At 37.4% G+C, this 22,898-nt stretch overlaps 4 protein-coding genes across 4 annotated transcripts; all 4 read right to left on the bottom strand.

The window, feature by feature from the left end:
* Positions 1–1,898: 1,898 nt before the first annotated feature.
* On the bottom strand, positions 1,899–3,481 carry LOC102298627 (claudin-4-like). Its single transcript, XM_014334858.2, has one exon. It carries the CDS (start codon positions 3,469–3,471, stop codon positions 2,866–2,868), a length of 606 nt encoding a protein of 201 aa, XP_014190344.1. The 5' UTR covers positions 3,472–3,481; the 3' UTR covers positions 1,899–2,865.
* Positions 3,482–9,217: 5,736 nt separating this feature from the next.
* On the bottom strand, positions 9,218–10,147 carry LOC102298953 (claudin-4-like). Its single transcript, XM_005926276.2, has one exon. It carries the CDS (start codon positions 10,110–10,112, stop codon positions 9,549–9,551), a length of 564 nt encoding a protein of 187 aa, XP_005926338.1. The 5' UTR covers positions 10,113–10,147; the 3' UTR covers positions 9,218–9,548.
* Positions 10,148–11,521: 1,374 nt separating this feature from the next.
* LOC102312610 (claudin-4-like) lies at positions 11,522–13,252 on the bottom strand. The gene has a single exon (XM_005926414.3). It carries the CDS (start codon positions 13,206–13,208, stop codon positions 12,633–12,635), a length of 576 nt encoding a protein of 191 aa, XP_005926476.1. The 5' UTR covers positions 13,209–13,252; the 3' UTR covers positions 11,522–12,632.
* A 4,444-nt stretch (positions 13,253–17,696) lies between these two features.
* LOC102299259 (claudin-4) lies at positions 17,697–18,881 on the bottom strand. The gene has a single exon (XM_005926277.3). The coding sequence runs from the start codon at positions 18,862–18,864 to the stop codon at positions 18,271–18,273; it is 594 nt and encodes a 197-aa protein (XP_005926339.1). The 5' UTR covers positions 18,865–18,881; the 3' UTR covers positions 17,697–18,270.
* Positions 18,882–22,898: the final 4,017 nt, after the last annotated feature.

Raw genomic sequence — 22,898 nt, 5'->3', positions numbered from 1 at the left:
ATCTGGAGAGAAAAAAACAAAACATCTTTAACGGTATATATATATATACATATATATACATATATATACATATATATACACACACACACACACACACACACACACACACACACACACACACACATAGATATATATATAGATATATATATATATGCAAAAGTAAAAACTTAGATTAAACATTTGTACTGCAAACATGGCTGCTTATTTGAATCATGTTACTTTCCTGATTGACAGAAAATGATGTGATTTCTGCTGCAATACAATTTTCCTAAGCGTACAAATAAAATATCTCATTTGTTGTTTTACCGGGGGCACACAAAGGAGGTGAAAATCTTTTTTCTTGTTTTCAATAGCGGGTTGTGCATGTAAAGCAGGACTTGCACAGGGCGGCTGTTGGAGTACCTAACCTCACAGTCATTGTCATTCATACGAGGACGGGAGCTGCAGAGGAGGCCTCCTCCCAGGAACAGCAGTCCTGCAGCGCCCCAGCCGATGTGTGTTCTTGAGAGCTGCAGTAATTTATCTGCATGAAAGGAGTCAGGCAGGAAGTGGTTTTTTAGGTGCTTGTAATAATTAAAGGAGAAGTTGACTGCGTCTTCACTTCATGGTTACGTAGAAACCCTGAAAGCACTGAAAGTAGGTTGAAATATAAAGAACAGCTTAGAGATAACCGCAGTCCAAACAGCAAATGCCACAAACGTTTGTAGCAATGGTTTGATGCTCACTTTACTTTTTCATTTCAAGCTATGCCTAGAAGAGAAGAGTAATGAAAAAGTAACAAAGAAAATAAGACGTCTTACTTTGGCTTTTCTTTTATTCGATTTTTGATTTGAGGATTTATCATTAAAGGATGATTGTGTGTCTTTAATAGACTAATAATCAGACCTGGCACTAAATTATATTCTAAACTGGAAAAGAAGTGGCCTCATAGTGGTTCCTGTATTTCCCCCCACTTGCGAGGCTTCACCTTGCAGATATTCTGTGTCATTGCTATTATTCTTATTATTCTTATTCTTATTATTACTTTTTAAATTTTAATTTCATTTCATTTGTACATAATGTGAATTCCTAAAAATATTGTTAGTTAAAATAACTACAAACTATGATTAAAAGCCCAAAGCTAATTTTAGCAAGTTAAGTGTTTAATCAAGCCCTTCCCCATATCATTATAATGAAAGTAAAAGTTTTGGAATTGAAATCACCCACTACACCAAGGGTCTCAAACTTAACTGAGCGTTGGCCACTGCTGGAGCTGTCGCTTTAGTGTTCTCTCTTGTGTTCTGGGAGCATCTGGATGTCTGGAGTTTTGATCTCCTCCATACCTGCTTCATGCCCTGGAGGACAGGGCTGTGGCCCCCCCACACCCTCTAGCAGATCATTACATGAAGGAACCTTTTAAAAAAAACAAGCGCGTCCATGCTCACAGGTGTACACACGGGTGATCACACCCACAAACGACACCCTTTTTGGCTCCTACCTCAAAGCACACTGTGTTGTGTTGATCTTATGTGCTGCACAATAATGTTTAATATTTAGTATTTACTGTCATATTCCCATATATCATTGTGATGTTGTTTATTCTATTACTCTTGTTCTCTTCTGCTTGTTTTCTTTTTTCTTTCTCAACAGGTGATCCAGGTGATTGATATATGCATTTTTTTCTCTCTTTTTTTTTTTAAAAAAAAGAAGAAAAAACAAACAAAAAAAACAAACAAAAGAAACAAAAAAAACCCCCAAAAAACAAGTATGTTCTAATAAAACTTGGAAATAAGAGCTAAGTGTGGTAGCGTTGTCTTTCATCTTTCATCTCGTTCTTGAATAAAAAAAAAGTCTACAAAACTCATTAGTCTTTCAAAAAGGGAGAAGTCTATAAACACAGAGTTGTTCGCTCATTTTATTTCACCTTTTGACAAAATAATTTTTGCTGCATATGCATTACAACAAACACAAAACAAATACAATCTGAAAACTATTCAGCTAGAAAATGCAAATCTGTGACATGATCATTAATATTGAACCAGTTAATTACAGAAAGACTAAAATTCATGTACTAAAAACAAACCAATAAAACACAGAAGATATTTTTAAACTGATTTCAATTTAATTCGCATCTAGTCCCATAAATATAAGAAATACTCCATAAACTGAAAACACGAATTGCCTTTTACTCTGTTTATTATACTCTTGAAAAAAAAGAGTGGCTATGCTAAGATTAAAAAAGCAAACACATGATCTTACATGCTTCTAATGTTTACCTTAATTTCATATTACATATACATTATAAGAAAGACACAAAAAACAGAAGAAAACTATTCAACAAAAAAAAGAAAGACCAGTCAAAGATGAGGCCTAGACTTCTAGACTTTAATCACTGACTACACAGTCAGATTTCATGGCAGTTTCTAATGCACATCCTTTGAATTTCCTAAAGAGCCCAGAAAAAAAACTCAGTGAGAATAACCTATATAATATATATTACACAGCATGAACAACAAAGAAATGTGAACTAAATCTCTATCATGGTGTAAAATATCTTAGAAAATGTATTGTAATTTACTGTATTTGAATCTCTTTAAGCACACAAAGAGATTCAAAACACTGAACTGTGTTCCCTCAATATATTCTGGATGCAAGTAAAAAGTAAGAAGTAAAAACTTCAGTAAAGTTAAACACTTGTACTGCAAACATTGCTGCTTATTTGAATCATGTTACTTTCCTAATTGACGGAAGTATGATGTGATTTCTGCTGCAATACAGTTTTCCTAAAGCATACAAATAAAATATCTAATTTGTTGTTTTACTCAGGAGAAAAACAGGAGATGAAACTTTTCTTGTTCTCATTAGTTTTGTATTTAAATGCAGGACTTAAACAGCACGATGGTTGGAGTACCTAACCTCACAGTCAGTGTCATTCATACGAGGACGGGAGCTGCAGAGGAGGCCTCCTCCCAGGAACAGCAGTCCTGCAGAGCCCCAGCCGATGTAAAGCGATGATCCCAGCTCCCTCTTCTGCGAAGCGGACCAGAGTGGGTTGTAGAAATCCTTAATCACAGCGTGGGCTGTCCAAGTTACAGGGCTTAGGAGCAAGACACCTGCAATGATGACGATAACCCCAGAAGCTATAGTCACATTGCTATTTTGTCTTTGATGCATCATACAGTTACTGCACCTGTACCCAACTACAGCAAACAGGATCCCAAAGAACCCTAACAGGATGGCGATGATGATGAGCGCTCGGGCAGCCTGCAAATCTTGAGATAAGGCCAACTCCGAATCATAGACCTTACACTGCTTCTGGCTCGTACTCTGGACCACACAGCTCATCCACAAGCCCTCATGGATTGCTTGAGCTGTGACAATGTTGGTACCAATGAAGGCTGTCACTCTCCACATGGGGAGCACACAGGTGATGATGCTCCCCAAAAAGCCGATGATAGCCAAGACCAAACCCAGAAGCTTACAGTCAGCCATCGTGATGAGATCTGCTGATCTCTTCAAAGAGGAAAGATGGTGTGTTCTTGAGAGCTGCAGTAATTTATCTGCATGAAAGTCAGGCAGGAAGTGGTTTTTAGGTGCTTGTAATAATTAAAGGAGAAGTTGACTGCGTCTTCACTGATGCATGCAAAGTTACATATAAAGACCAATCACTCCCCAAAAGAACATTTCATACAGAAAATCTGTATGTTAGATATTAGCAGATTTTAAAAAATCAATCAATCAATCATTTGAAAAAGACATGGAATTATTTATTGGATGACCCACACAGACTTTTCAAGAAATCTGTGAAATGGTAAATGGACTGATTCTTCTTTTCTACTTTCCCAGAGCACTCAAAGCACTTCAGACAACATGCCTCTTTCACTCATTCACACAAGCACTTTTTTCTGTTATCAAGTGCTTTCTAACAGTCACACACATTCAAAAGTGCAATGGATGCATCCCCTTGCGTTAGATAACTTTCTGGCATTACTCCATAACTCTCTGAGCGCTGTTCCCAACATCAATCATTTTAATTGGGTCCTTTTGACAGTTTTAAGGGCAAAAGTCAGATATCAAACATACTGCAGACAGAAAAAAAAGAATCCTCCTGACAGCTTTGTCAGGTTTGCTGCCAGGGGTGGGCTACAATATCTGTTAAAGAAGGGTTTTTCACAACTTTGGCAACTGGAGACAGGCAAAAAGTGTCCCCGGTGCACTCTCAGGTGGTCAAAATTTGTTTACTTCATGGGTTAGAGATGGGTGGTTCACCACCTTCTGGCAGCGGATAGGCTCCCAGGTGCAGCTTAGTGGGACCAAGTTTATTTAACTCTTTGCTTGGACTAGTTACCACTGGCCATAATACAATCAAAGGTTACTTTTTGTTCCTAATCACTACACTTCAGACAGTATTGATCACATATGCTCATTCAACAAGTGGCACAAACTTTATTAATATACTTGTGAATAATATTTGATCTAAAAGTGTGGGTCTAAACATCCAAGTGTAGGTATGTATACAGTGTATACGAGTACATATGGTGACATAGTACATATGTGAGTATATGTTCAGTGTAAACAGGTATATATGTCATGGTTGATTTCCATCCTCTACACCGAGAGTACACTGTTTATACTGTCTTTATATTGGACACTCTAAAGTTGGTATGAAGGTGGAATTCAGTGAATGGATCCCAGCATCATCACCTAAAATTCATATGAATATCTGCTGCACTTGATGTAACACAACTCTGACCCAACTCTCCGCACAGGTGATGATGCTCCCCAGAAAACCGATGATAGCCAAGACCAAACCTAGAATCCGCCTACAGCCAGCTGTCATGATGAAGCTAAGCTGATGGTTTTTCTTGAAAGCTGCAGAAAAGACTTCTGCAGGAAGTGGCTGAATCTGGGTTCCTCACTTAAGCATTAAATTTTTTACTTTATACTCTGAACCACATCTCTGTATAACCAACCTGAGTGCCTTCTTGGTAATTACCATAGTGTTAAACTATAGATTATCTGTTTCAAATTATCAGTGTGACGTTGTCGGGTTTTTACCTATAATTGTGAAGCTTTCAGACTCCCAATCACCACACCACTGCCTTTGTGTTTGTAACATCATCATTTGTTCCCTTTTCTCTTTTTGCCTCACCTCACCTTTTTCCTCGCCTTGCACTGCCACAATGTCTTTGCTTCAGTTTCACTGAAATGTGAGATTTATTGACAGCAGATGATAATGTTAAGTTCCTGGAAAGGACATATGGCACACATGAACTGACATGTTGGTGGTTTGAATGATATCAGGTTTATCTTTATCTCGGGAAGCCCTCTTTGCAATTTGTTGCTCCGTTCCCTGTTCAGCTTGTGATCATTTTGTTTTAGCATGAGATAGCATACAACTATTACTCACTTTACTCAATTGTAGAGGGGGACATCCAAATGCTCTGTGACTTGTGTCAAAGTTATTTGATGAGTACATTAGTTTCAAATTAGTATATAAAATATGTGAACACTACTTTTCTGCATTTACAGTACAAAACAAAAAGTATAGCAAAAACAAAAATCCTAAACAGCCACATTAGCAAATGCAGACCTTGATTAATAAACAAATTTAAAAAATAACTGAGCGTTGGCCACTGCTGGAGCTGTCGCTTTAGTGTCTCTCTGTGTTCTGGGAGCCTCTGGATGTCTGGAGTTTTGATCTCCTCCATACCTGCTTCATGCCCTGGAGGACAGGGCTGTGGCCCCCCCACACCCTCTAGCAGATCATTACATGAAGGAACCTTTTAAAAAAAACAAGCGCGTCCATGCTCACAGGTGTACACACGGGTGATCACACCCACAAACTACACCCTTTTTGGCTCCTACCTCAAAGCACACTGTGTTCTGTTGATCTTATGTGCTGCACAATAATGTTTAATATTTAGTATTTACTGTCATATTCCCATATATCATTGTGATGTTGTTTATTCTATTACTCTTGTTCTCTTCTGCTTGTTTTCTTTTTTCTTTCTCAACAGGTGATCCAGGTGATTGATATATGCATTTTTTTCTTCTCTTTTTTTTTTAAAAAAAAGAAGAAAAAACAAACAAAAAAAAAACAAACAAAAAAAACAAAAAAAACCCCCAAAAAACAAGTATGTTCTAATAAAACTTGGAAATAAGAGCTAAGTGTGGTAGCGTTGTCTTTCATCTTTCATCTCGTTCTTGAATAAAAAAAAAGTCTACAAAACTCATTAGTCTTTCAAAAAGGGAGAAGTCTATAAACACAGAGTTGTTCGCTCATTTTATTTCACCTTTTGACAAAATAATTTTTGCTGCATATGCATTACAACAAACACAAAACAAATACAATCTGAAAACTATTCAGCTAGAAAATGCAAATCTGTGACATGATCATTAATATTGAACCAGTTAATTACAGAAAGACTAAAATTCATGTACTAAAAACAAACCAATAAAACACAGAAGATATTTTTAAACTGATTTCAATTTAATTCGCATCTAGTCCCATAAATATAAGAAATACTCCATAAACTGAAAACACGAATTGCCTTTTACTCTGTTTATTATACTCTTGAAAAAAAAGAGTGGCTATGCTAAGATTAAAAAAGCAAACACATGATCTTACATGCTTCTAATGTTTACCTTAATTTCATATTACATATACATTATAAGAAAGACACAAAAAACAGAAGAAAACTATTCAACAAAAAAAAGAAAGACCAGTCAAAGATGAGGCCTAGACTTCTAGACTTTAATCACTGACTACACAGTCAGATTTCATGGCAGTTTCTAATGCACATCCTTTGAATTTCCTAAAGAGCCCAGAAAAAAAACTCAGTGAGAATAACCTATATAATATATATTACACAGCATGAACAACAAAGAAATGTGAACTAAATCTCTATCATGGTGTAAAATATCTTAGAAAATGTATTGTAATTTACTGTATTTGAATCTCTTTAAGCACACAAATAGATTCAAAACACTGAACTGTGTTCCCTCAATATATTCTGGATGCAAGTAAAAAGTAAGAAGTAAAAACTTCAGTAAAGTTAAACACTTGTACTGCAAACATTGCTGCTTATTTGAATCATGTTACTTTCCTAATTGACGGAAGTATGATGTGATTTCTGCTGCAATACAGTTTTCCTAAAGCATACAAATAAAATATCTAATTTGTTGTTTTACTCAGGAGAAAAACAGGAGATGAAACTTTTCTTGTTCTCATTAGTTTTGTATTTAAATGCAGGACTTAAACAGCACGATGGTTGGAGTACCTAACCTCACAGTCAGTGTCATTCATACGAGGACGGGAGCTGCAGAGGAGGCCTCCTCCCAGGAACAGCAGTCCTGCAGAGCCCCAGCCGATGTAAAGCGATGATCCCAGCTCCCTCTTCTGCGAAGCGGACCAGAGTGGGTTGTAGAAATCCTTAATCACAGCGTGGGCTGTCCAAGTTACAGGGCTTAGGAGCAAGACACCTGCAACAAACAGCAAAAGCCACAAACGTTTGTAGCAATGGTTTGATGCTCACTTAACTTTTTTTTTATTTCAAGCTATGCCTAGAAGAGTAATGAAAAAATAATAAAGCAAAGAAAAACATCTTACTTCAACTTTTATTTGATTTTTGATTTGCGGTTTTCTCATTAAAGGATGATTGTGTCTTTAATAGACTAATAATCAGACCTGTTTGGCACTAAATTATATTCTAAACTGAAAAAGAAGTGGCCTCGTGGTGGTTCCTGTATTTCCCCCCACTTGTGAGGCTTTGCCTCGTAGATATTCTGTGTCAACAATATTATTATTATTATTATTATTATTACTTTTTGGCTTTTCATTTCATTTGTACATAATGTGAATTCCTAAAAACATTTTTGGTGATTAAATCACTACAAGCTAACATATGATTAAAAGTCCAAAGCTAATTTTAGCAGTTTCAGTGTTTAATCAAGCCCTTCCCGGTGTCATTATGAGGACTGTGAAAGTTTTGCTTTTTAAATCACCCACTACACTAAGGGTTTCAAACTGAAATGAGCCGTGGGCCACGGCTGGTACCGTCATCTCATTGGAGGGCCACTTTAGTGTTCAAGAAGTATAAAAACAAACAAACGCCCACAAATATTTCTGAAAACGTCGTGTTTTGTTTGTTCTTTTAAATTTTGATTATTGTATAACAAAACAAAACTGCAAACATGAACACAATTTCTTTTTCTCACTCTTAACTAACCGAAGCCTTTCATTGAACTACCAAATAAACACATTGGCGCTCTCATTCTGGTCAGACACGTGGCAACACTTCTGCTATAATTTTGTTTGTATTTAACAAAATAAAAATGCAGACATAAATGTACACGTTAGTTTTTGACTGTAGTGAAAATTGTTTTCTTTAGAAATAAGTCTCTCACTACTGAACTAACACTGTGAATCCCTCAACAGGTTTGTGCTCTCTGCTCATATTGCATTCATATTAATTTTTTTTCTTTTTAAGAAATTATTTTAACATTGCACTCAACAACAAACAAACTCTCATAACAAAAAAAGTAACTTCAAGTACCAAACTGCATTATATTTCGTCACGTCGATATATGGGCTGCAAGTACGGGTGACGTGTGCCACAAGTGGCCCCCGGGCCACATGTTTGAGGTCCCGTATTATACTGTATTCCATTATCAGACTATTTGTAAACAAAAAACATGAAATACATCTTTATGAGGGCACACACTACTGTTGGCTATACTATTATTGTAGCACAAAGTACCTTGAGGTATCTGCATAAATAAATACAACTGAACTGAATTGAATATTTCTCTCTCCCTTGACCCACTCTTTATGCAATAATATACACAACTCCTTAGTATCTTATAAATGAAGACATAAACACAAATTGTAATCAGACTCTTTATTTAGATGTTTGAAAATAAAGAGCCACTGCCATCAGATGCAACGAAGAAATGTCTGCTCTCACATGCTTGTGAGTAAATTTAATGTACATTTTAATGGTACATGCTCACACATTAAACAGACAAGCAAAAACCAAATATAAAAAGAAGTATTTAAAAACAGCAAGTAAGACAATAATCCAAATCACTATCAATATTGAACCAGTTTAATAAATCATAGCTTTAAACTTGTGGCTGCTCAGTCAGATTTTCAATCAATCAATCAAAATTTATTTATATAGCACATTTTTAAGACCGAAGTACACCAAAGTGCTTTCCAGTAAAATCACAGTACAAATAAAATCACAATAAAATATAAATTACAAATATATAAAATATAAGATAATTACATAATCTAAATACAGAGCCAGATGTAAATTACCCTAATTCGCCTTAAATGCCAGATCAAACAAATACGTTTTTAAACGTGATTTAAAAGACTGAATGGAATCTGACGCGCGAATATGAAGAAGGAGAGTATTCCATAGCCTGGGTGCAGCAACGGCAAAGGTTTTACAGAAAGTTTAAATACACAAACTTTACTACTCATCCAAATCACACATTTAAGTTTCAAAGAGCTTTTACTCTTTCTAATTAACTGCTTTTTCTTTTTACAAGACCCTGATTTACACAGAGGGAGGTTGGGAGTACTTAACATCATAGCTAGTCTCCTTTTTGAGTGGCCAGGAGCTGCAAAGGAGACTTCCACCCAGTATCAGCAGCCCTACAGACACCCACCCGATGTGGAGCGCAGCTCCCATTCTGTATTCTTCATTGTAGGATTCATGAGCTATGGTGATTGTGGTCCAGCAGACTGGTATGAGCACCAAGACACCTGCAATGATGAAGGCAATTCCAGAAACAAAGGCCTCTTTAGTCTTTTGCCTTTCATCCTGATCATTGGTGGTGCAGTTGCCCCCTACCACACCAAGCATGATACCAAAAACATTGATGATGATGGCCATGATGGTGAGCACTCTGGCAGCCTTCAGTTCTTGAGGTACATCCAGAGAAATATAAGCTTCACATGCTGTCCTGTAGTAATAGTCCTGACTCTCACAGTACTTCCACAAACCCAGCCCATTATTCTGAGCAAATTTCCAAGTGGAGCCGATGCAGATGGCCATGCATCCAAGAGAGCCGAAGATGGCAAAGACCAAACCCAGAAGCTGCCTTCCACTAGCCTTCATTATAATGATTTCTTGGCGTATTCTTGAGAGCTGCAGTAGCTTATCTGTGAGCAAAGAGCTGAGTGGGAAGTGGTTTGTAGGTGGTTTTTATAACCAGAGATGTCTGTAGCTTCCTCAATGAGTATTCACATATTTAAAGTTTGCTGATTATTTAGTACTACCCTTTAGCTAAAAAACTGTTTCTAAATGAAACATAGTGTTACAGAGATGCATGTACCAAAAGAGGCACAAAGGTATAATTGCTTATTTTATCATTTGAAATATTTTGAAAAAGCTCTTTTTTTAGTCGAATGATACTAACTATTCTAAATGAACTGCTATATGTCCCCAACAGATAATAGTGGAAAAAATAACACTACTTCAGGGGTACTTTAGTTTCACTGTCAACTTTTCATTTATTAAGAACTGAGGTGATAAAACACAACCAAAATCAAATATTTTTCACTGAAAAGTGTGAAATTTATTCACAGCAGATGCTAAAGTAGAGTTTGAAGGAAGAACAGGTGATTTTCAGAGTGACTTCACTGTCTCTCTGGACGGGCATGTAGCCATGTGTGTGTGTGTGTGTGTGTGTGTGTGTGCGTGTGTGTGTGTGCGTGTGTGTGTGTGTGTGTGTGTGTGTGTGTAACGATCTGGAAGCAAATCATGTGTGGCGAGTTAAGGACCCAGGAGCAGGCGACACAGGAAGACAGGAACTTAATGAAAAGTGAAAACATGTGCCAGGAGTAGAAATAACTCAGCAGGAAAAACCACGACTAAACTAAGTAACAGAAAACTAAAACATAACAATACAACAGAAAGAAATCATAAACTTAAAATGCTGGGTCGAATGACCCAGAACCATGACAGTGTGAATATCAGTCTTCTTTAAAGAGAAAATGAAAACACTAATGGATTCTCACACAAACACTTTCCTCGTGTTTGACAGGTAAACACACTCACATTATAGACATTGTAGACTTCTAAGTATTTATAAAAAGTAACCAATCTAATGTGGTAATATATGCTACTATAGGTATGATTTCCACCGATGTGCGATCTACAGTAATTTCTTTATTTTTGTACAAGTTTTCCCAAGCTTCTCCAATCCTGCTTTAAAACTGGAAATGCCACATTTCCCTGTGGGTAAACTAATAATAACAGTGTTGGTATAATTGAATATATTATAGGATAAGAAAATGTTATAATTTAATTGTTAAATATGAATTAAACATTTCACAACACATTTATTTAGAAAAAGACAAACAGACCATCCAGTGTCTTTTTTTCTATGTTTGCATTCAGAGGTGAAAAAACACCAGCATCTCACACACTGAGGTTATAATTTGGCATGCAAAGGCAAACTACTACATGTTTTTAAAGTGGAAAAAAAATATCTACACAAGAATTTTTGTGTTTCCCCTCACAACTAGAACAAAACATTAGCATTAAACAAATGTTATCAGTCTTCACATGTGAATGCTGGATTTGATACTAACATGTTATTTCATTTCATTTAGCGCAGAAAGTAGGTTGAACTATTTATAGGACAACTTGGAGATAGCAGCTCAATGTTCTGTGGCAGTGGTTTGCTATTTAATGTCAGTTTAGTTTAGCTTTGCCTAGGAGCACTTTCAAAGTAATAAAGAAAATCAAAACTGACTCTTCTTTCATATGATTTTTAATTTGTGGTTTAATGTATTACAAAATAACTTTCTTTAATGTCGAACTAGACTGCATATGCAACTACATTTATTAACTATGATGAACATGTGTTTCCTGCAGTACATGTAGCCTTTTGCTTGAATGATAAAGCGTAACCACAGACCGACACACACGTATACAGACACTAATTGCTTGGTTTTTACAACAAATATTTTACACTGTAAATTAGAAATGCAAAAAATGAAGCTCAACAGTGTTGTCTTTATTAAAAATATTTTCCTCTCCTCTTGATCTTCAATGAAAAAAAACCTTAATTCTCATTAGTCTTTTAAATCATGAGAGATCTACATAAACACAAACACATTCTGATTATGTTTATTAAACCTTCACAGAAAAAGATCCATCATGATCAGATAAAAAAAGTAAATATACACCATCACTTATTATAAAATTTTACTGGCATGCAATCTTACATAAAGAAGGAAAAGAAAAGAAAAATGAGGACACTATTCACACCGTGGATACAAATCAGTGACAGCACTCAACAGTTCAGTGATGAAAGAGTAATCACAGACCTGACCTACACTTAAAACATTGGTTTCCCTGTCAGACTTTTTTGAAAGTTGAAATGAAGAAGACTACCTAGAAAAAACCCCTGTTTCTATACCTATGATATAATATAAAAAGAGACTAAAAGAAATATTTGTTTTACACAATTACACTGCAAACATTTTTGCCTGTTTTGGTCACATTCCATGCTTTATTTTTTTACTCAGTCAAGAAAAATACAGTAAAGCTTTTCTAAAACATTTCTCTTGATCCCTAGAGACTGTATACATTTAAATTTATTTAGTTTATAGAAGTATTTATATATTTTTACACAGAGCTAGGTTTGGAGTATTCATTCTCATTACTGCATGAACAAAAGAAGCAGAGGAGGCTTCCTCCCAGTAACAGCAGCCCTGCAGATGCCCAGCCGATGTAGAGTGAGGCTCCCATCAATGGAGGTCCGTAGTAAGACGTTCTCGCCATGGTGAGAGTTGTGATGGTGCTCCAGCAGATTGGAATGATCACCAGGACACCTGATATGATGAAGATAATTCCAGAAGCTATAGCCACTTTGCTATTTTTCCTCTTATTTGACACCAAGTTGGTGCAGTTGCCCCCGACAACACCAACTATGACTCCAAAGATCCCGACAATGATGGCGAAGACGATGAGCACTCTGGCAGCCTGCAGGTCTTGAGGTAAGGCCAGCAGAGAATCATGAGATTTGCACTCTATTGTTGGTCGTAGATAGTAACTATAATCAAAGTTACAGGACTTCCACAAACCCTCGGATTTCCTCCACTCAGGGGATCTCCATGTGGGGAGAGCACAGCTGATGATGCTCCCCAGGACTCCGAAAATGGCCAAGACCAAACCTAGAAGCTGTCTCCGGCCAGGTTTCATGATGAAGTTTTCTTGAGCTCTTCAAAGAGGAAAGACAGTGTGTTCTTGAGAGTTGCAGTAATTTAGAAAAGAGCTGGGCAGGAAGTGGTTTTTATGTGTTTTTCATGATCAGAGGAGCTGACTAGTTTCCAACTCACTAATCATGCTGTTAAAGGAAAAGACATATTGTTGCCTTTAAGCTGAAAATGTTCTCTAAAGGAAACCCAGACTCTCAGAGAGAGTAAAAAGTATAATTAGAAAAAGGTTGCAAAGGAAATCGCATATATTTGTTAATTAAATCTAAAGAAAATTACAATTGGATTATATTTTTTTAAAATGGTCTGTGGCAATCCTGGTTTAAGTTAATTACATTAAAGTCTTTAATGATTCAGCATTTTGTGACTAAATACAAACAAAATCAAACATTATTGTTTCCTCATAAATAGAGGAATATAAATTCCTTCATTCTCACTGAAATGTGAGATTTACTCATAGCAGATACTAATGTAGAGTTCCGAGGAAGAAGATGTGACTACAGATTATCTTCATTACCAGTAGATACTTGTAGTTCAGTCACTGATATGTAGCTGCAACGATGATAACAGACTCATCTTCATCACCGGATGTTCTTGTTGCAATTTGTTGCTTTGTGCCTGGTTCAACTTGTGATCATGTGTTTTAAATGAAGTGGCATGGCCTTTATGCTCAGTTTACTTAAATTTAGAGGGGAACATCCACATGGTCTGAAACTTTTATTCAGTGCAGTTTACTCATCTGTTGGCTCGTACTCAGATGAGATCATCTAATGATCTTCTGTAATCCATGTTCTTCTGTGTGCTCACATTGGATACGTTTTAAAAATCTTCTTCAGGAACTAAAGTTGGTTAATGTGATATGTCCAATAAATTTCTGTCATAAAATTGTTTTTATTGAAACTATATCATCTATACTCAACCTATTCAAGATGTACATGGTGAGATTAGTTGTCTCACCCACACAGAACAACCAAAAGTAAAGGAGCTGCCAGTATACAGGGTCTCTGACTGTCTGTCTTTCTTCACTCTCATTTTGTGTTTAACTCTCTTTTCAGTTTCAGTTAATTTAGTGATTGATAGATTTAATTGTATATAGGTAAACTGACGATGGCCGAGGCCAAATCAAGAAACTGTCTTCCACCGCTTCAAAGAGGAGGGGTGATGTGGTCTGAGTGCTCCAGTTATTTAACAGTGAGCGGCAGCTGAGCAGGAACTAGTTTTTATGTGGTTTTCACACTTGAAACCACTCGAGTGGCTTCCTTACTCGCTCGCTCACATTGCATGAGAAAGCACACATTAGATTGTACTGATGCTGCAATCTCCAAGCCACAAATTAAATATAGATATATTACTTAGAACATGTGAATACCAATGTTGTTGACAGCCATACGTCACATTATAAAATATGACTGTCATTTAAAATAGTTTTGACTTCTCTTGAATTATGGATAAAAGAAGAGCCGAGTATGAGAATGCAGGTAAAAATAAGACCTTTTTGCAGTAACTTTTCTTTTGCATGAGAGTTGGAAAGAGTTCACTTAGCTCTCAGTATCTGCACATCGTGTGAAAATGTCATTTACACTTTATGCTCTCGTTGCACTCTTTATAGGATCTCAAAGTGTATATATTTACACATGCAGCCTCCTCTTCTCGTGTTGGTTAATTGGACTCTCACCAACATTGGTGTAAATTTAAGTGTGAATGGTTGTCTTCTGTATCTGTGTTAGCCCTGTGACAGACTGTCCAGGGTGTACACTGCCTCTTGCCCTAAGACAGCAGGGATAGGCTTAAAGCCCTCCTGCAACCCTGAAAAGGATGAATGGAAGGATGGACATAGTGTGTCCTTGAGAGCTGTAATTTTTATCTGTGAGGGAAGATCTGAGCAGGAAGTGGGGTCATACGCTGTCAATTTTTCAGTCAGTGTTCTGCTTCTTCATAAATAAAAACCAGTTCATAAGCAACTCTCCCCACAAATTGTCAACATAATATTTTCACCCCAAAAATATGTGTTAAAGGACCACTGCGGTACCCAGATGTCAGAGAGAACTGCCAAAACACGTACATCTGTAGAGGGGGCAATCATAATGAGGTATTTCGTAATTTGCAGATTCAAGCTGCTCTTCATATTTTTTGCCACCAGATGTCACCAAAGAGGACTGTATTGAAAATCTGTGAGTAATTCGGTGCTTCAGGAAGCTTTATCTGACCATATCTACTTAGCCTTATACAAGATTTAATGACTCCATTCAGAAAAGGTGCAAAAAGTTCTTCTCAAGCAGGAAGACTCCCGCTGTGGGCAGACCAATGGAACAGAGCAAGTTTTACTGTAAATTTAAACCTTAAACTACAAAGTGAGCTCAGCGTAACCAGGGTAACTGTCAATTATCTGGGTTCACTTTCCCTAACGCTGGCAAACGGGATAAGCAGTCACACAAAGTTGGATATCAACTTGCTAATTTTAACCAGGGTTTTGCTGTGCTTTTCACATTAATTTGTTTTTTAAATCAGAGACCGGAAGAAAAATGAAGGAAAAGACGAAAGCGTTTGTATTCCTTTTTTTCCTGTCACAGTTTTAGTTTCTGAATCTTTAGGACGAGCACGGTTTGCGCTGGTGAAATTCAGGAGAATTCCTTCAAAAAGGTGTTGTTAGCATAAAAATCTGGTGTTGCAGTCTTGTGCTTGTGTCAGTTACTAGTGTTTTTATTTCACAATATAAAGAATATACGGAAATATATTTTATCTGAAATCAGATAAATGTGAATACATCTTCACAGCATTACAAGTACACGTGATTGTTTATTTTGTTTGTATTTTCACACATATATTTACATTTATTCTGAAATGTACTGGTAAATATATTGAAATGTATTAAATATATATAAATCCTTATATTTTCTTTCTTGTTGTGTGTAACTGGAGTAAGCAATCGTCTCGAAGAAAACAAAAGCAAAAAGCCTGCTGAAACGGCTTTGCGGTTAATGAGCTTTGCGTTTAGCCACTTTAACAAAAAAGGAACCAAAAAGAGAAATAAAAAAATACACATCATTTTACATGCTCAGAAATATATATTCTCATTTGAGATAAGTCTTACTTGTATACAATCACATAAACAGATGATACTAAAAGATAAAACATAGACTTAAACCAGTGTAGAGTCAGATTTTATAGCATTTCTTTATTTTTTTATTTTTTTTTTTTGTGTCCCGTTTGGATCTTTAGCCATGTTGTCTTAAGGCCAAGAAAGATGCCAAGCGGATTTATTTTACCAAGTGGATCATCATGGCCTTGCCATATTGGTCCATTTGATTGACCTTTATTATAATTATGAATTTATTTTATTTTCAGTTGCTACAAACGGGACAGACATGACTGGGGGATAGGACAGGGAGAAAGAATGAAAGAAAGAGAGGGAGAGAAAGAAAACCAAAGGGGAGAAGAGACGGTGAGAAGGGGGGAAGAAAGAAAAAAAACAAAAAAACAAAAATTATAGCATTTTTAAATGCACATGCTTTGTATGATTTTACACAAAAAAGGAACGTCTCTTTTCATATAACAAAGCGAAGAACACAAATAATAAATTTTAAAAGAATGCAAAGGTGGTTATAATGGTGTAGGATACAACAAAAAGGATTTAGAAGCAAGTTACATAACCAAACTGCAAAATTTTTCTTTTTTTAATCTGATTTTATACTTTGTTAATCTACTCATTCAAAGGACAAAGTAAAGATGAAAACTTTCAGAAAACCTTTTTCTTATTTCCAAGAGACTGCTCGATGTATAAAAATAAGCCTTATTACATATGGCCTTGCTTACATGGTAAGAGTTGGAGTACTTAATGTTTTAGTCAGTTTCTGCCCTGCAGAAAAAGGAGCTGCAGATGAGGCCTCCTCCCAGGGACAGAAGGATGGCGGTGAACCAGCCAATGTAGAGCGAGGTTCCACACTCCAGCTTCCTAAGCATCCCATGGTGAGGATCATAAGGAGACTGGGTAGGATGAAAATGATCACTGATGGTGTTGGCTGTCCAGCTGACTGGTATGAGAACAAAGAGGCCTGCAATGAGGTAGGCAATTCCAGAAGTCAGAGCCATTTTGCTCCTTTGCCTTTTAATTGGCACAAAGTTAATAAACTTGCTCCCAGCTGCACCAAGCAGCATCGCAAGGAGCTCAATGATAATGGCAATGATCATAAATACTCTGGCAGCCCTCAGCTCTTTAGGTAATGGTATGTGCTCGTAATCCATACACACACCAAAGGATGAGTTTTCTGCGAATTCACATTTCTTCCACAAACCCTCTCCACAGCAGGAGTACACTGTGGTATCTTTGAAGTCTGTTATGATTTATATTTATATATTTATATTTAAATTAATTACTTTTTCAAAGTAACTTGCCCAACACTGGATGCAATACATTTAAAAATCCAAACAAAAGAAAACAAACATTTTTTAATTGGCTTCTTTCAGAAAAACAGCCACCAAAAAGACATCTTTAAAAACACTAAGCAAAACTCAAAATGCCCAAAACATGATCTCATTCTCTTATTAACCGACAACTTAATGTGACAATTTTACTGTTACAATACAATCATACCTAATCAAAAAACTGCAAACAAATACTGCAGAAAGGTATTCTCAATGCAACTGCAAATGAAAAACACAATCAATATTGAACAGTTTGATAAAGAAAAAGTCAAAGATCAGATCTGGATTTAAGATACACATTCATGTTTTATAGAGGTTTTGAATGCACATGCTTTTGATCTTTACAAAGATAACAGAAAAAAAGGGAAACTGTGTCCAAATTCTTATAGTAAATAGCATAAACAGTAAACATAAGAAGAAAAACTGTCTGGTATAAAATACAACAAAATATATCAAGAATTAAGTTACATCCACAAATTGCCGAAAGTTTTTCCTATTTTAATTACATTTTAAACTTTCTTGTACTACTCATTCAACCTTTTTTTTTTCTTTTTAACAGACTGCTGGATTTCAAAGCTTAGGTTAATATGAGTAACTAAGTAACTGCTCTTTGTAAAAAAGACTATTTACAAAGAGTGAGGGTTGACGTACTCAACATCTTGGTCAGTTCCATCTCTGCAGATAAAGGAGCTGCAGAGGAGGCCTCCTCCCAGGAACAGAAGTGCTGTGGTGATCCAGCCAATGTAAAGCAAGGCTCCCGGTTCACTCTTTACACGGTCACCCTGCAGAACATAGGTGATGGTGATGGTGGTCCAGCAGACTGGTATTAGAACAAAGAGGCCAGCAAAGAGAATAGCAACTCCGGAAACCATAGCTATTTTGCTCTTTTTCATTTCATCTGGCACAAAGTTGATGAATTTGCTCCCAACAACACCGAGCAGGATCCCAAAGACACCAATAATAATGGCAATGATGATGAGCACTCTGGCAACCTCAAGGTCTAGACTTATATAGAGTCGTTTTCCATATTGTTTGCACTCCACGTGCTCTGCATTGACGGTATCACAGGCTTTCCACAAACCTTCAGATTGCACGTTGTTCGATGATTGATGGTTGACTTTATGCACTGTCCATGTGGGAAGAGCACAGATGCTAATGGTCCCCACAAAGCCAATGATGGCCAAGGCCAGGCCCAGAAGCTGTCTTTCACAAGCCACCATGATGACGCTGAAGCACCTTTACTCTTCAAAGAGTAAAGGTGATGTGTTAACAGGAGATTCAGGAATTTATCTGAAGTGCTGAGAAGGAAGTGGTTATCATTTGGTTTTAATACTCAGAATTTGACTGTGGCCTCCACGGTTCCTGTTCACACTTCTACAGGAGATGACAGCTTTTAGTGTTGCCTCTGAGTTGAAACTGGTTTCTAAAGAAAGTGACACATAACGGCAAAAAATAGCACACAGAAGAACTAATAATAATTTGACTTTGAAAAATGCAAGTAGTATTTGATTGGAACCTACTAAATGTGCATCATCATTGCTGAAAAATGCCACATCTCTGTTACAATTTTAATCTCAGTGTTAACTTTTTATTCACTTAGAAGTTTATCACAAAGTAGAAACAAAGTCACTAAGTAAATTATTTCAGTGCAAATAAAGAAATCAAAATTTGTTCAGGATCACTAAAATTAGTGAGATTTATTCACAGCAGATTGAGCCTTGTGTTGTTATATTGTTAATCTCAATCCTTCTGAAGAAATGCTGTGTTTAAATTAAAGTGGAAACTATGATTGAGAACTTCATATACATGTGAGATCAGTAGTCTGTGTGTGTGTGTGTGTGTTTAATGCATGGAAGTAATAATTGCATACAGAATATATTTCTGAAGCAGTGGGAGAAAGATGAGAAACAATACCCTGTGTGAAAAGCAGTTTCACTGCAGGATATAGTGTGAGAAATACAACCAAACAAAGCCGGCAACACATTAGGCACCAAACCAAACCTTTTAGTTGGGCTCAAAACAATTTCATTTCTGGTGTTATATCACGCCTGTTTACTGGCAACAATTGTTAATGTTTTTTAATTCCTTTGATTTTCTTTCACTTTGTTTATGCTGTTAAATATTAATTCTTGTATATTTTAATCTTTATGTTTATGTTTTACTAACAGTTTTCTTCTTTCCTTTCTCTCCCGATTTCCCCTACAGAAAATTGATGATACGAATGTGAATGTCATGGTCCTGGCTCTTTTGACCCAATGTTCTTCTCAACTTGCTGAAAAAACATTTTAACAAAAAGTCTGTTTCATGCAGAGTGGCCAAGATGCTGATGTTGTTTCATAACCAAATAGTGTTAGGGTGATTTTGGTAAAAGTTGTCATTGTACTTAAATTTGTAAACCTTGTCCTGAACTGCATGTTCAGATATTTTTCTTTCCCTTTCTTACTTGTAGGATGGTGGAGGAGGTTATAGCTATAGTGTTTAACTGCAGGCCCATTTCATGTAAGGTCCTGGTTTTCTTATTTGGTAAGGAATGTAAGGACACTGTTTTTTTTTAGTTGTCTGGGATCAGGTGAGGAGCTTTCAGCTCTAAGGCCCTGATCCGATCGGCTCCCCTTGCAAGTTGAAATAGATTGATCTCTGATTGTCTTGCTTTGTTTATGGGGATAAATCTTTGAACCAGTGAGGCCTGCAAGTGCAGACCTAGTGTTAAGGTTTTTTGTTTGGTTTTTCTGTTTTTTGTTTTTAACAAGAGAGAAGACAAATATACTCCAATTATAATGTAGCGGCACGAGGAGGGGAGGAAAGGACTTGGCTGGGGCAGGTTAACACTGAACCTACATCCTGTCGACAGACACCAAATTGTAGCGGTGCGAGGGATTACGGAGGGGCGCTACCTGGGGGAAGTTACACCCCAGGAAAGAATATTAGTGAAGTCTGCATTCGCAGACTTCACTACAATTAACCCCCGGGATTTGAATCGTTGTCCTGACTATTGACATTTACTGCCAACGTCTAAACGGTAGGGGTGCAACGATACACAAAATTCACGGTTCGGTTCGATACTTTGGTGTCACGGTTCGATATTTTTTCGATACAAAAAAAATGTTCATGCCTTTTTAATTTGTCATTTATTAAAATTATAAATATATATTTTAACTCAAAAGTACAGTTTTTAAATTTAATGTTGCTGAAACAACAAAGTAATAAAATAAATAAATCTATCTGATCGAGAAATCACTCATCTTTGGAAAAGAGAGTTTATTACAGAGAAATGGCTCTTTCCAAAATAAAAGCTATACTATACGCTTCTTCTGGGCTATATTCTCAGCAGCATATTAAACATATCAGGTCCCCATAAGGAGAATCATGTGCTAATGGCTGTCTAAATGACTCGGGTAAAGTTTGTAGCATGCGTGCTTGTTGTTTTTGTCTGCTTCCACTTGTCTTTGCACTAGGATGATGTCGGAGTAAATGTGCAGTCATATTCGTTGTGTTCCCACTAGTGCTGTCAGCGTTAATCTCATTAAAATGACATTAACGCCATAACGCGCAAATCTCCGTTAACGAGTTACCGCGGATTGCCCCATGTGTGGGGCTGGATGGCGTCAACACGTTAACGATTGTTACGAGTTCAAAATTGGGGATGGAGACAAGAGAAAAAACCACAATAACAACACTGGTCCGGTCGGGTTGAGTCAAACGATGATTTTAATGATCACACGCGTGGGAGATGGACACTGTATGCAGACAGCCTCAGATCTCAAAATGGTGGAGCATTGCTCAAACTCTTATAGCCTCTGGTGCCTCCACCTTATCATAAAAGCCTAAACATTCACATGCTTTCTCTCACACGGCGCCTAAGCTACGACCTTGGCTCCCCGTTTATCTGCTCCTGCTGAGATGGGGCAGAAAACTCCAGTATATTCTGTTCTCTTCTAATCAGACAAATAAGGCGATGACTTTCTGCAAACAGTATTTCTTATAACATCATAAAACAATATCATTCATCCACAATAAATCAGCAGTCTAATGTAATGCAAATCAGTTTAACTAATGCAATAGTTATCAGCTTCTTCTAATTCAGGAGAATAATGCAAACTAAAACTACATAATAATTCACAATCTTTAATTAGGGGTATAACATGGCATAAAATAATATTATAATCTAACACGATCTAACTGCGTTAACGCACTAGGTCCCACAAATGTAATTGAGCATTGCGTGGCACATCCAACATACTGTTTTACTTTTGTCCATGACGCGCTAACATCAGGGTCATGCTTCACATGAAAACCAAGATAGTGTTACGGCCGAGAGGGCCCGGCTGTGGGTGTGGACTCAAATGCAGACACAGAGGGAGGCAAACGGGCGTGAACACAGTGCTTTATTTACAAGTGTCTAGTGAAATTACACAACAGGAGACTATGAATGCTATGAATTATGAAATGCTATGAACTGTGAACTGTGAGGCCAAACTGTGAACATGAAACTGAGTGCTATGGCTAGGTGCTGGATTTCACGGATGGAAAAAAGGGGCAGCGGCTTGGATGGAGGTACGCAGTCACTATAATGAGAAGAGACAAGTAGTCAGTGGCAGTCCAGTGAATCACAGCTGCAGGATTAGGCTATGGAGGTTAGGGCTTACGCGTTGCAGGTTTAAAGTGTCATGCGAGGAAGGGGTGTCCAGGGGGTTCCGGGTGAGGAGTGTCCAGAGAGGATCCAGAATATGCGTGGAGTGAGGGACTTGGCAGGGAGGCAGGCAGGTGTAGTCCGATGGTGGAGAGGAAGAAACCAGATGACAGAACCAGCGTCCAGGCGGAGATGAGGGTAGTTCGGGAAACGTGACTGCCAGGTGGGTCCTATGACAAAGAAAACACGGTGAGGGAAAAAGCAGTAGTTGAGGGTTCTCACAAGGGGTTCGCAGCCTAGCACTGACATGGGTTAGCAGAAGATCTGGCAGAGGTCTGTTGTGAATGCTGGTCTTATATGCAGGTGACTTGATTGGAACCAGGTGTGGAAGCTGATTGGAGTCTCTGCCTGAAGGTAGAACCCAGCGGAGTGGAAAAACCCCGTGCTCACCCGGACCATGACAGATAGTTCCATACGCCAGATCTGAATGAGGGTGGGGGAGGTTCAATTTCGGGTAGCATTGAGGCAGTTGCCATGTTGCAACGAGCTTAACTTCTGTCTCGCTAGCTTGCGCTGCGCTCAGTGGATCTGCGCTCGACAGTGCAGCCTAGGCGGAGTAGTCGA

Source organism: Haplochromis burtoni, unplaced genomic scaffold, assembly GCF_018398535.1.
Source record: "Haplochromis burtoni strain Fernald_Lab_line unplaced genomic scaffold, NCSU_Asbu1 Contig_83, whole genome shotgun sequence".
In the NCBI taxonomy this organism is placed as follows: domain Eukaryota; kingdom Metazoa; phylum Chordata; class Actinopteri; order Cichliformes; family Cichlidae; genus Haplochromis; species Haplochromis burtoni.
This window is presented reverse-complemented; position numbering and strand designations above follow the sequence as displayed.